The 13,758-nt window shown below is 43.8% G+C and overlaps 1 protein-coding gene across 4 annotated transcripts in view; it reads right to left on the bottom strand.

Moving 5' to 3' along the window:
- Positions 1 to 13,758, bottom strand: part of CHN1 (chimerin 1) — a 105,463-nt gene that overhangs the window by 19,559 nt on the left and 72,146 nt on the right. For 3 of the 4 annotated variants that reach the window (XM_065670314.1, XM_065670315.1, XM_065670318.1), the window contains one exon: positions 13,512 to 13,589. The exons of the other annotated variant lie outside the window; for it this stretch is intronic. In XM_065670314.1, coding sequence (XP_065526386.1) covers positions 13,512 to 13,589 — 78 coding nt within the window. The remainder of the gene's footprint in view (positions 1 to 13,511; positions 13,590 to 13,758) is intronic. 4 annotated transcript variants of the gene reach the window in all.

The raw sequence follows: 13,758 nt of genomic DNA, 5'->3' as shown, positions 1-13,758 counted from the left end.
TGGGCATTTGCTGCTCATGAAGCAAGAGTAAGGTAGAGTAAGTCTGGAAAGTTACTCTTGAATTCACCAGTAATTCACGTGCGGCCGTGCTGAGCTAGGCCTATATTCGCCTCCAATCCTGTGCTGCTGTGCATCCCTGGTGCTAAGTTCTCCCGATGTTGCACTGGCTGCCTGCCCCCAGCAGTGCAAGCTGCCGTCCTGAACCCATTCCTGAAGCCGCAATGTGCTCCACAAGCCCCTTCTCCTTCCAGCTGACTTCTATAGAGCAAACGACAACAAGACCATCAGCAGCTGTCATCTCCATGTTCTCTGCTCCTCTCACCACAAAGAGATTTTCCCCACCTTCTTCTCCGTTACCCACCTGCACTATCCACATCCTCTTGGCTTTCTTCTTCAGCCTTGAGGTTTTTCTCCCAGGTCTTTGGCAGTGTTCTTTTCCCAGAATAAGCACATTCTAACACCCCCAAGCAAAACACTGTGTTTTAATGTCTGTGGGACTAACAAGAACTTTTTCAGGGAATAGCCAGAGGAACATTCCCCACAAAAAACACTCATTTAAAATATTTCTCAAAATTCCTCCCAAGGAGAAATGAAACAAAAATGATAGTTCAAAAGTTTGAGCAATAAACAATATTTTTTTCACAATACTTTCAGCTTTATAATAGGTTATTTTTTGTGGTTTGGGTTTTTTTTTTTAGTATTTCTGATTGTAAAGGAGTGAGGGGTTTCCTTGTTCCCTGACATGCTGGCATTTTAACTTGTTACCTTAGGCAGAACAAGAACAAATTCTGACACATTAACATGCCTGCCAACTAAAACCCGATACCATCCTGCGCCTCTTGCTTTGCTGATTTTAATTCATCGAACACACCACTTGCTGAAGTGCTTCTAATGGTTTCCTTGGGTGCTGGGGTGAGGGGAGAGGAAGGGCGGCGATGAGGGTAGATCATAAGAGAAGAGGAGGGGTGGCCGTGAGGGGAGATCATGAGGGGAAAGAAGGGGCAGCCATGAGGGTAGACTGTGAGGGGAGAGGAAGGGGCAGCCATGAGGGGAGATCAGGACGGGGGTGGAGGGGCAGCCATGAGGGGAGATCAGGAGGAGGGGAGGGGTGGCCATGAGAGAAAACCATGAACGGAAAGAAGGGGCAGCCATAAGCGGAGATCGTGAGGGGAGAGGAGGGGCGGCCACGAGGGTGATCATGGTCATGAGTCAGGGTTAAAGGGAGAACAGCTATGGGGGACATTACTGTGGGGATCTGTTACAGACCATTTGATCAAGAGGACTCTGTGGATGAAGCACTCTACAGACAGACAGGAACAGCCTCAAGCTCACAGGCTCTTGTTCTCATGGGGGACTTCAACCATGCTGATATTACCACTTCAGTAATGAGCGGTGTCCCTCAGGGATCTGTGTTGGGACTGGTCTTGTTCAACATCTTTGTTGGTGACACGGACACTGGGATTGAGTGCGCCCTCAGCAAGTTTGCCGATGACACCAAGTTGTGTGGTTCGGTTGATACACTGGAGGGAAGGGATGCCATCCAGAGGGACCTTGACACGCTTGTGAGGTGGGCTGATGCCAACCTTATGAAGTTCAACCATGACGAGTGCAAGGTCCTACACCTGGGTCGGAGCAATCCCAGGCACAGCTACAGGTTGGGCAGAGAAGAGATTCAGAGCGGCCCTGCAGAGAAGGACTTGGGGGTGCTGGTCGATGAGAAAATGAACATGGGCCGGCTTCAGTGTGCGCTCGCAGCCCAGAAAGCCAACCGTATCCTGGGCTGCATCAAAAGGAGCGTGACCAGCAGGTCGAAGGAGGTGATCCTGCCCCTCTACTCTGCTCTTGTGAGACCTCACCTGGAGTATTGTGTGCAGTTCTGGTGTCCTCAACATAAAAAGGACATGGAACTGCTGGAACAAGTCCAGAGGAGGGCCACGAGGATGATCAGGGGACTGGAGCACCTCCCGTATGAAGACAGGCTGAGAAAGTTGGGGCAGCCTGGAGAAGAGAAGGCTGCGTGGAGACCTCATAGCAGCCTTCCAGTACCTGAAGGGGGCCTATAGGGATGCTGGGGAGGGACTCTTCGTCAGGGACTGTAGTGACAGGACAAGGGGTAACGGGTTAAAACAGGGGAAGTTTAGATTGGATATAAGGAGGAAGTTCTTTCCTGTTAGGGTGGTGAGGCACTGGAATCGGTTGCCCAGGGAGGTTGTGAGTGCTCCATCCCTGGCGGTGTTCAAGGCCAGGTTGGATGAGGCCTTGGGTGGGATGGTTTAGTGTGAGGAGTCCCTGCTTAAGGCAGGGGGGTTGGAACTGGATGACCTTAAGGTCCTTTCCAGCCCTAACTATTCTATGGTTCTATGATTCTAAGGAGGGGACGCCATGAGGGCGGATAAGGGGAAAAAAGGGCCAGCCATGAGGAAGTATCATGAGGGGAAAGAATGGGCAGCCATGAGAGATCATGAGGCAAGAGGAAGGGCGACCAGAAGGGGAGATCATGAGGGGAATGAAGGATGGCGATGAGGAAGGATCATGTGGGGAGAGGAGGGGCAGCCATGAGGGGAGATCGGGGCACGGGGGAAGAAGGGGGAGCCATGAGAGGAGATCATGAGGGGAAATGAAGGGCAGCCATGAGGGGAGATTGTGAGAGGTGACGGGGTCACCATGAGGTGTAGTCATGAGGGGAGAGCGGGAGCTGCCATGGGGTGGTGTAAGGGGTGGCCATGGGAGGTAGGGGTGGCACCTATACAGCATGAGCCATTATGCGGAGCAGATGACGGGTGGCTGCTAGTGGAGATCAGGAGGGTCAGCCCTAAGGGGAGATTCTGGGGGAAGATCATTTTGCCCTCAGAGTCGTGGTTTAGTGATGGGCTTGGCAGTGCTGGGGTAACGGCTGGATTTGATCTCACAGGTCTTTTCCAACCTAGTTCATTCTGTGATTCTGTGATCTTCAGTGCTGATACCCACCGAACCTCAGGTGCCTACTTTTGAACTGTTGTCTTAGTGGTGAAGATCTCCCCTTCTTGGTGCCTTGCTCCACACCATGGTCAGCAGATTTCCACCTCCTCCTGACTCTCCCTAGCAGGACAGTCTTCTCTGCAGGGTCAACCACATCCTAAATCTGCTACTTCAATCTTTTGCCTCCCTTTATTATTCTTATTCTTTCTTATTCTTATTTTTACTGAGCTCAGTATATAATCTTTGCTCACAGCTCACCCATCAGCGAAGTTTACACAACTCATCATCAGCTTAAAAATTACACGGACAAACCAGAATTTCCTCTTCCCTATCAACACTACGTGTATTAGTTACCCTTCAGAAGCCCAAGGTTGACTTTGCTCTTCCACATCACTTTCTCACCATCATTAGCACTGTTCTCTCATCCCATGCATCCAAATACTGAAATGCCTTTCCATATCATCAGTTAAGAAATTAACTTATCTGTTACAAGATTTATCCAGAGCCTGCTCAGCTTTACACTGCCCCATCCAAATCACTCTTTCTTATCCATTATTGTGATTGCAAACTCAAAACAGATTAAAAGGTGAGGGTAGGTTTTTCTATGTTCCACAACGTTCTACCTTGCTTCGTCCTTTATCTGACATGCAGTGGGGAGGTTCTCTGGCAGTATTAATTAGGAGGCCCAAAGGCCATAATGTGCTTCTGTCCCTGGTGCACACAGCCCTGCAGCATCAGCTCTGAAGCCTCTTTTGGGGTTTCTAAGTGGTGCTGTCTTTTCCCAGAGCTCAGAGGTGCTGGAGTGTTAATCTTCCCAGTACCAGGGAGCAGAACGGGATGTCTGACCCTGCGCTGGTCTGAATACACACCAGCTCCGGAAATCAAATCACACGCAGCAAGTGATGCCAGAAAATAGTAAAAAATTGGTCTTCTGAGGTCAGAACAACCTCTAATACTGTTTCATCCTGCAGAGTAGGGCCCGGCAGCATGCTAAAAAGAAACACGTTTGCATCCCTTTGCTAGTTCAACAGCCAGCACCTGCAAACAATACTGAATTTATTACATGACACTGTTTAATACAGCATTCTGATTTTTATATTTAATTCCCCATTCTAAAAACCTGCCAAGCGACTTTCTTGTTTTCAAAACTAAAACATGCTTTCCAGAAAAACTTCCAAAAACACACCCAGCAGAGTCCCAGAGATCCTGACTTACATTATGAGGGGTTTCTCTCCCTTTATAAAAAGAGCATCTGCCATATGCAGATTTTACTGTCTTATAAAATGTGAGAGAGCAGGATTGCCAACTGTGGGTTTATATCTCCCTACCATTCCATTCTCACTCCAGCCCCAAAATCTTTTTCTCTCTCTTTCCATTAGGCTTCAACTGTGAGTGATTTTTTAAGAATGTGGAAAACGGGTGAGCAGGAGAGTGGGATAAACTGATTTTAATCTGAATTTGTAAAGTTCCAGGGGAAATACTTAATTTGAAAGAAAAATCCCAATAACTCTAAAGGAAAACACCTGCTTCAAAACCAGATAAAATCCTATTACTAAGCTGTCCTGCAAGTCTAAGGTAAGAGGTGAGCCTCACATTGGGCTTACACCTAGGCATTTCTATTCTGAACTCTACTGCAACATCGGCAAGGTATAATAAACATTTAACTACTATAACCTTACGTAGGAGGACAGTTTTTTGCTTAGGCTTGAAAGACATTCTCTTATACACAGGGAAAAATAGCTTAACTCCTGTGATTAATAACTGTGTTCTAGAATTTTAATTTATTTTTATTTTGCATTTAATGAAAATATTTCTTAGAAAAAAAGTTTTAGGACAAAGAAATAAAAAAAACAATCCAGTGGCTCTGACAACAGATTATACCACAAGCTGCGAACTCCGCAAACAGGTCTCTCAGCATTACTTCCCAGACTCTATAAAGGTCACTGCTGAAGTTAGTTACCCGTGTATCTCATAACTCCACTTATTTTTTATGCTTTCGGGTTTTCCTAGGCAGTTGTTCAGCCAGCCTTGATTGCTATCTGAAAACCAAGAACAAGCCAGCAGATAATTAGTATTCGTAACTGGGAGACTTACATTATATCACTTGTCAAGGCAGGGAAGAAGAGAATGAGGAAATATCAGCAAAGTGCTGTGCAAATGTGATATGAGAGAACACGATGGATTGGCAGAGCATTTGCAAAGCCACTGCTGGGAAGAAAGCAGGGCTGGATCTGTCAAATGATGGTGACGCAAAATCAGCACGGAGCACTATATAAAAAAGCCTTCCTTAGTTGAGAGGCTGCTCCCATGGTCTCTCTAAATGCTTCCTCCATCAAGACCCTGCTCTGTACACAGCTCCTCTTCCATGGCCCTACAAGCTGAACTTCTTGGATAATAGGTTTCAGAAAATCCAGACATTACCATCTATGATGGGATGCAATACACCAACTTGAAAAAAGATGGGAGGAAACACTGCTGATCTACCCTCTCTAGCCAAAAGCCCTGTTGGTGCTTGGAGAGGAGACCAAGCTGACCAGGGACTGAACAAATGGCACAGCTCCAGGATTTGTACTGCATGATGCTTCAAAGGTACAGTCCTGCTGGCAACATGGTCTTTCAAACAAATTCCCAAGGATTATGGGACACTGCTGATGAAGGCTGTCAGCTCAGTGGTCTTAGCTCATTTGCAATTGCATCAGCTGAATCCTGCCTGTTAGGAGTCTAGTCTGGACATGGGAGACATCGTAAGTCTCAATTAAAATGATGAATTCAGCCCATATTATTAATGTCTGTCTTCCCTGTCACAGTTGATTTTATCAGGCACTGAGTGTACCCATGCTGGCACCCAATAAGCATGTCCTTTCACCCATCCTTGGTCCAGGGAGACAGCGGCTGGATGTGGAAGGTACTGAAGAGATATCAGTGAGAGAGTCAATCAACACAACTATCAGTTTGGGCAATCCTTCAATTTAATCCTTGGATATAATACGATGATTACATAGTGCCTCTAAAACAAGGGTCTCAAGCACTCCCAATATTCCAGCACATGATACTCCCTCTGTGAGGCAAATATTGCTGCTGATGACTAATCTGAGAATCAAAGACACTGCCATGACAACCCACAGAGCAGAGCCCTATCTGCAGGATAATTGCTTTCACGCGAAGGTGTAACAGAAATTAAAGTAACTGAGACCATTAGAACATACCTTCTCCAAAACCAGACCTGAGTTTGCCTAGACCAGCTGGGATGTTAGCCCTGGGAAGCCAACCTGAGACAACCCCAAAGACTTATCCCAGCAGCTCCTGAGAGGAGAGATGCTGGCTGAACACTCCTTGTTCAGAGCACAGAGTATAAATAGCATTATTATAGCCATTGGGTATGCTGGCATGAATGATGACCAGGCAAACCTCCCTACAGGTCCTCACCCACTTGGAGCCAGAAGCACTGTCATGTCTTGTTTACTTTCTGCTTTGCAGTGATCATGTCAGCAGAGATAGGAACAACTGGAAATTGTGGTTAGGTCATGCTTTACGAGAGCCAAAGCAAAAACCTGGAGAATACCATGTTGTTGGCTTTTTTTGCTTGTAAGTTAAATAAAATAGCCACCTTTCTTTCAGCATGGAATAGCAGATTTTCTTTAATATCTGGAACATTGTCCATTTTATATCAGGCCCAAATTACTTGATACCTATGTCTGTGCAAAAAAATTCTGAAACTAGAGGTGAAAACTGAACAAAACCCTTAGAATTAAAAATCTCTCTATATAGACATCATATATGCTACATGCAATAATGTAAATAGGATATAAACCCTTAAGAGGTTCCTAAAGAAATGCTTTTGCAGTGATGCCAAGGCTAATTTGGAGGAAGAGCTGTTGATGAGAGAGCACAACATGTGCTCCATGCTTCTTGAGGCAAAGTCTCAGTCCTCCCCAGCAGAGCACTTCATAGCTTCACCACAGAAATGAGCTGGCCTGTTCTTAAGGGCTGTGCACATGCAAGACTCGCAAGGTGCACATCTAGGGACTAATAGAACTGCTGGTGTGGTGAGAAGAAATTACAGCTTAAATAAACTAAGGATTTAGAAAAAATGCCTTTATGTTATTTTTTTTTTTTTGTAACAGAGGCAAAGCTTGAATTCAGGGGCTAGCACTAAGAAACTAGAAAGGGTTAAATAATATTGTGCTATTTGAAATCTGCTTTGGAAAAGTAACATTAAATAAATTCCTTAGGGAACTAATATCCATCAATGCCTAAAAGCTTCCCTGGCTTGAACTGTTTTATAATATGCTATGAGTTTCAGAAGCCACAACACAAGAGCTGGTGAAGTTCTCAGAAGTTCTGCTCCAGTTTTGCTCTCTAGATATTTTCCCTACCTTTGAACCCCTTTTTCCCCTCAAGTGCTAGGAATCCAAAAGAAACATCAGATTTTCCAAGGTTTTCTTATCTGCAACAATGGGCACTCTCCCCAGGGACTATGCTACGGGCACCCAGCTCTCTTTCTGATTATTCATTTCAGTACAGTGACTCACTTCTCACGTAAAGATGTTTGAAAATATGTTCAGTGCCAGGTCCATACCTTACAAAAAAAGTCACCATTCTCTTTTCAGCAGAGCTAGACCAATCTACCCTAAATCAGCATTTGCCCCAGTTTGCAGAAGATCGGAAATAGAAATGAGTTCATGTTACAAGTCACAGAAAACCGGGTCTGCTTAATATAGGAGTTTGCTATAGTTTCTGGACTTTTTGCAGCATTCCCTTCTGCACTTTTAATGTTCCCATTTCCCAGTGTTCAGGTGCAGCTTTGCTTAGCTGCTTTTGTTAGAGTAATAAGACTTGTCACAGAAGCAATTTGCTATGATTTTTTACACTAGCAAAGCACCTAGCACACGTGTAATTACACTAGTAAAATCAGGGCCAGGTTAGTCTCTCCATTAACGTGACGCCTGAGTCAATCTACACTGAAAACACCTTTCCAGTAGAGACTGGTCCTAATGGGAGCCTTCCCTCTTTGTGCACATTTATGGTTATATTTTACTCCCATTTACCTCTGGAAGAGCATTTTGTCTCTGCTCTGGAGCTCCCTACTTGGCCTTTCAAATGGCTCACCCTCAAAGAGAAAGCCAGGATGTTGCTTCAGTTGAGGAGGGAGGTGAAGAATCTCAACAAACAAAAGTCATCTGCATCTCTGCTCTCTTGGCCCAAAAAAACCATGGAAAAACATCTCTCCTCTTTGGAAGAAGTGTTGGCTTGAAAGGGAATTATGTTCTGAATGTCCACCAATTCACCAAGCAGCTTTGCAACTGCTATTCATCACAGCTAAATGACTGCCGTCTCAGGCATTAGTAAGATAGTGACTAAGAAACAGCGTGACAGTACCAAATACTGCACAGGAAGATAGCAAAAAATAGCCTTCTGAAGACATCTATTCTGTGAAGAGCAAGAGAGAAATGAGACAATATTCTAGGGGAAAATGATGCATGGAAACACAGATTTCAATCCAGCTCTGACAGGCACAGACACCTTCTTGCTTCAGTGAAGCACCACGGCACTAATCTAGTCAGAAGAGTGGTTTTACGCCTTGGACTATCAGCAGTTATGAAACACCTGCAGAGTGCTCTGCCAGCTCAAGTCATCAGGAGCCAGAGGTGTCTGAAGGAATACCAATAACCAGCCAAGGGAGCTAAAAATTCTCCAGGGCCTGTGAGTCACAAGAGCTGGAGGGGAGTGAAGACCTTTAAGGTGTTTTGTCCAGGTTCATTCTAAATTTGCCGAGTGACAGGGAGGTTACTGCACAGACTAACAACTTTCACCACCCAGATTCCTTGCCGTTAATATCAATTTAGTGGCAGGCAAAGGAGCGAGGTCAGTGCCCAAGTCCAAAACACAGCACCAGGTGGGGAGGAGGTGCAGACGTCCCGTGTCAGTGAGGGATGGACTCAGGGCAGAAGGTACATTAGGTGGATCCTTTCTTTTTTAAACAGCGATAAACTATGGGATGTAGCAGGGAGATTGAGAGAAGGAAAGTCCAGAGGACTGAGCAAGAGGAATTCTGCATGGTCAGTACCCTAATAAATACTGCCTTGCTGAAGAGAGATGATAACCTTAAATGCAACTCTGATTCCCCTGCCTTGTAAGTCCTTTGGCATAAAGCCTACCTCACACATCCCAACCTAGAGCTCCTCTCAATAACCAACATGGGCTGCTTTGATCCATATGGCACCTTGCCAGAGGCTCCTTTTCCCCTCAAATTTGATGTTTCTACTGTTGCCTGAAGCTCCTCCTTCCCCTGCCTGTCCAGGAGGTACCCAGCTGCTTTCTTCCCCTTAAAATTATGGACTGGGTCAGATACCAGCTAGGTAAGAAATTCTATTTTAATTTACAAGCTATCACAGTTGCTGCATTCTGGGGACAAGATAAGCAAATACGAGATGTACAAGAGACAGAAATAAGCACTCTTATTGGTAGGGTCCAGCTGTAGAGTAAATTTATGGGAATGATTAGGTGTAAATCTACTCTGTCCACGTCTATGAAATGTCACAGAACTTTACCCTATGATAAAGCTTCTTTTTGTAAGAAAATAACACCACTGGCTTCAGCTATGCTCCTTGTCAGTGCTTCATGAGCACCCCAGAGATCTCTCAGAGCTTCGAAACAGAAGATGCTGCTGCTTATCCACACTGGGCGGATGAACAAACTCGATATTAGTCACACACACATGCCCATAGAGATACTTGTATACTAGAGTGTGTGGGGAGATTTATAATATCTAATGGGTAAGAAAACGAAAGAGAGGAAAAACCTTTCTGTGAAAGAAAGTGGGGATGAAATTTTTAGGCTGAAGTGACTGTCCTGATGTGGTCTGATGATTCCTTTTACAAGATACCTCATGCAGGGTTCTGGGTTTCAGAAAAGCGGAGTATACAGAGGGCAAGGAAAAGAAATCAAATATGCAAACAGACAGACCCAATCAAGTCATACTCACAGTCCTAGCTCACCTTTAAATACCATTATTCAATTAGCGCTAAGTAAAATGCTGTGTCAAACAATGTAGATGTCTTACAGCTGATATATTTGAATTAATAGAAAAATAATCTTTTATATTAGATTGAGAGAGAAGAATACAGAAATACTAATTGAAAACATTTTATAAACTAAAAAAAAGCCCGAATATGCTTTAAAAACTTTTTTAACAATTAGCTCTCCTCCTGAGGAAGAGAGATTAAAATCTCAGTCAGATCTGACATTTGTAAATCATCATCCCTTTCTTTACTTATGGAGGTTAATTTAAGAGAATTCAGCCACTCTGTATTTGCATTTGAGATGTGCTCATGAGAGTCCAGACCTCCCCAGTCAGGAGAATATCACATTGCTGGAGATCATTACTGGCCAGTGCTGCCCGCAGAGCTCTCTGTCACCCTGGCAGGAGATAACTCATTCTGGCAGATTTAAGTAAGATTAAAACCTTTCAAACCCCTATCCATTTCAACACTCCTAGAACTGCCTTTATATTCTTCTTCGAAACAGCCCTCGAAGCAAAACATAGATTAACAGATTTATTCAGGAGACCCTCTTGACAAATTAAAGAGTAAAAGCAGCTTTCATGTTCACCCCTTCCCTGGGCAGTTCCTTTGAGGACCTTCACTGCACTGCTCCTCTGCCACCCCGCTCCTCTACCCGATCTCTACCTTGTCTGTTGCTGGAGGCAATAGAGCCTGAGGGCTCAACCTCCACCTGTGTCCCCCACACCCACTCCAGAGGGACAGGATGCGCAGCGAGAGAACTAAGGTCTCCTAACCTGTGGCCAAGCCTCTTGGGTATTTGCTACCCCCAGCCCACCTCCAGAGCAGCTGCTGCTGTTGTCTTCCCTTCTCCAAGACAACAGTGCTAGTTGTTGTGCATTAAAAATTCTCCATTTCTCCTCCCACTGCTGGGAAGATAGATATAGCATTTCCAGTATAAAAAGAATTCTGCGACTAGTGATGTGATTATCAAAGCAGCAGCTGGGAAATGGTTAGAGTCCCTGTCTGTTGCCTCGTGCCTGTATAACGAAGAGAAGATTTAGCCGCAGAGGTACAAAGCGGCGTGCGCCCTCCTTTTTGCTGGTGGAGCCTCTGGGGACAGCAGTCACTGTTGGTTAGCTGAACTGTACAAGTTTATTTCATTTCTGGGCTGCATTTTATTGTTTTGTTTAAAAATCCTAGGTTCAAGACTCTGGGCCTGACATTTCCTCCCTTTCCACATGGGTGGCACATTCACTGCTTGGCAGGCAACCTAGCAGACTTCTGCAGACATTTTAAGTGATGATGTCTATACTTGTAAGAAGAAAAATTTGACAGATGCAAGGAATGATAAAGGAGAGAAGCACATGAGCTGAAGATAGCCATTAGTTTCAGATCCATAACACAACAATTACGAAGGTTTTTTGGTTATTTTTTTTACAAATGGGCCAGTGGCCACATTTAGAGCTCATGAACACCAGCAGCATTCCTTCAGTGGGCAGGCTGGCTGCTGCATATCCTTTAAGGGGTAAGGGGTTCATTCCCTTCTACTTCTTTCTACAGCAAAAATTACCTGTGTTAGGTGACTCCATTTCACAAAGAGTTACTTCTCAAGGTATCTTTTCCCGGCAACTGTACATATAAAGGAACTACAGTACAACTATTATAAGGAAAATAATGTGTGTGGAAAGTTTGTGCTGCAGCTATGAGCTTGGATCAGGCACATAGTTTGTTTTCGAAAAAAGACTGGAAAACTCACAGCTTCCAAACTTTCCAGATTCAATTTCTGGAAGAAAAAACAAATAAACAAGCCCAAACAAATGAAAATCAGGTTATTGGATTATTTTCTAAACAGATGTGTTTCAGGCTGTTAAAGGAAAGCAACTATAGAATACAGATGTGTGCAGAATTAAACGCGTATTATCCCACACAGGCGCTATACATGGAAAATCGCTATTTGCTGGCATCTGCAAGAATTATCTTCAAACTCTAAGGAACAAATGAAATTTCCAAGATATTTCAGATCTCCGGGACACCTCAGGAGCCTGTGAAAAAATGTTATGCATTTAACTGACAGCCAACAGGGTTATTTTATGCCAAGCGTTCATATTAAACAGTTTTTAATACACCACTTTGTACACGGTTTTCAAATTCATACTTTTATGAAGAACAAGTCAACCAACACATCCTGTTCATATAAAGTCTCCAATTTTAGTGATTATTTGAACTCAAAAGCGAGAAAGTGGTTTAAACAAAATCTTATGGATGATAGGTAAATATACATGTGTGCACACATGTGTACATTCACACATGCACATGCATGTGATGGAAACCAAAACTGAAAATAAGAGACAATTAACAGATGCCCAAAGAGGTTGCAGATTAACAGTTAACAATTAACAGTTGCCCAGAGAGGTGGTAGATGCAGCATCCCTGGAGACATTCAGGGCCAGGCTGCATGTGGTTCTGATGTAGCTGAAGATGTCCCTGCTCATCGCAGAGGGTTGGACTAAATGACCTTTGAAGGTCCCTTCCAACCCAAACTGTTCTATAATTCTATGATTCTATGCTTATATCATCAGATGTCTGTATTATATTAATGATTTTCCCTTCTCCTAAAATAAATAAAAGCAAAAGCTACATGGAGGAAAAAAACCTCAGCATATCAAAGATAGAATCTAGGCTTCAGGTACTATATATGAAGTTTGTACCGTCATCTGTAGGAATTCAGGATAACACCAATTCACTTATAAATAAATGCTGCCTATTATGCAATGCATTTGACCGCTAAAAGGTTAAAGTACTAAATCGTTACCAGACATTTATTACAGAGACACAAAACATGCATATGTTGTGTTGACATGTGCCTCTCTTATCAAAGAGCATAATTTATTTAAAATAATTGAAACAATAATTAGAAGCTACACGGAAGACTAAGTAAATTGTATTAAAACACAAGGTAGCTGCTAATGCCAGCAGCTCCAACAGCCCCCTGGTACAAGCCTGGATGCTTTCAACACACTCAATTCATTAACACCAGAGAAAAGCCAGAAATGAAGGGAAATGCCGACCATCTGCTCAATCCAGATGCAAGAGAACATGCGTCTTACCTCCAAAGCTATTTATCAGCGAAAAACTGATGAGATGGGTTTAATCCTCTAACTGCAGATCTAAAAGATTATGCGGCATCATACTGTCATAAGTAAAACTGAACTATGTCCATGCGAATGGGAAGAAAACTTTGTCACTTTTTCTCACCTTTAACATCTCTTGATATAAACCAACTCTAAATAAAACAGATAACCTAGATATGACAAATACTATTTAGAGAAATGCATGCACACAACCAGCCGACAACAAAATCCTCCTTCTTCTGCTATGTCTGAAATACATCTAATTGATTTAATCAGCAATGAGATTTAATGGAAGCATGTAAGTTTCCAGAAAGTCATCATCTGCATACATTTTATTTCCTTGCAATACCATGCCCATTATAAAACAAAATCTATGGCCCCTGTGCTGTATAAAGAAACAAGCAGAGTAATTGCTTACCTTGAAGTTATGAATCTTCTCATATTTTGGAATATGTTCGTTTTCTTTCAGAGTTGCTCTTCTGACAAGCGACGTCAACTGTGAATAAGCAAAGAGTTTAAGAGGTTGCCAGATTGTCACGGGCGACTTCTGAGCACCCAGTTTCATCCCCAGGGCTGCGAGCAGGAAGTCTTGCTGGCGGCTCTCCTGCTTGGCTCTGTGCACCGCGGACCGGCTCGCTTTGTGCCCGGGCCAGGACTCCCTGGAT

The sequence above is a fragment of the Lathamus discolor genome, chromosome 3 (genome assembly GCF_037157495.1).
Source record: "Lathamus discolor isolate bLatDis1 chromosome 3, bLatDis1.hap1, whole genome shotgun sequence".
NCBI classification, from domain to species: domain Eukaryota; kingdom Metazoa; phylum Chordata; class Aves; order Psittaciformes; family Psittacidae; genus Lathamus; species Lathamus discolor.
Note: the sequence above shows the minus strand (reverse complement) of the source record. Positions and strands in the feature narration are given on the sequence as shown.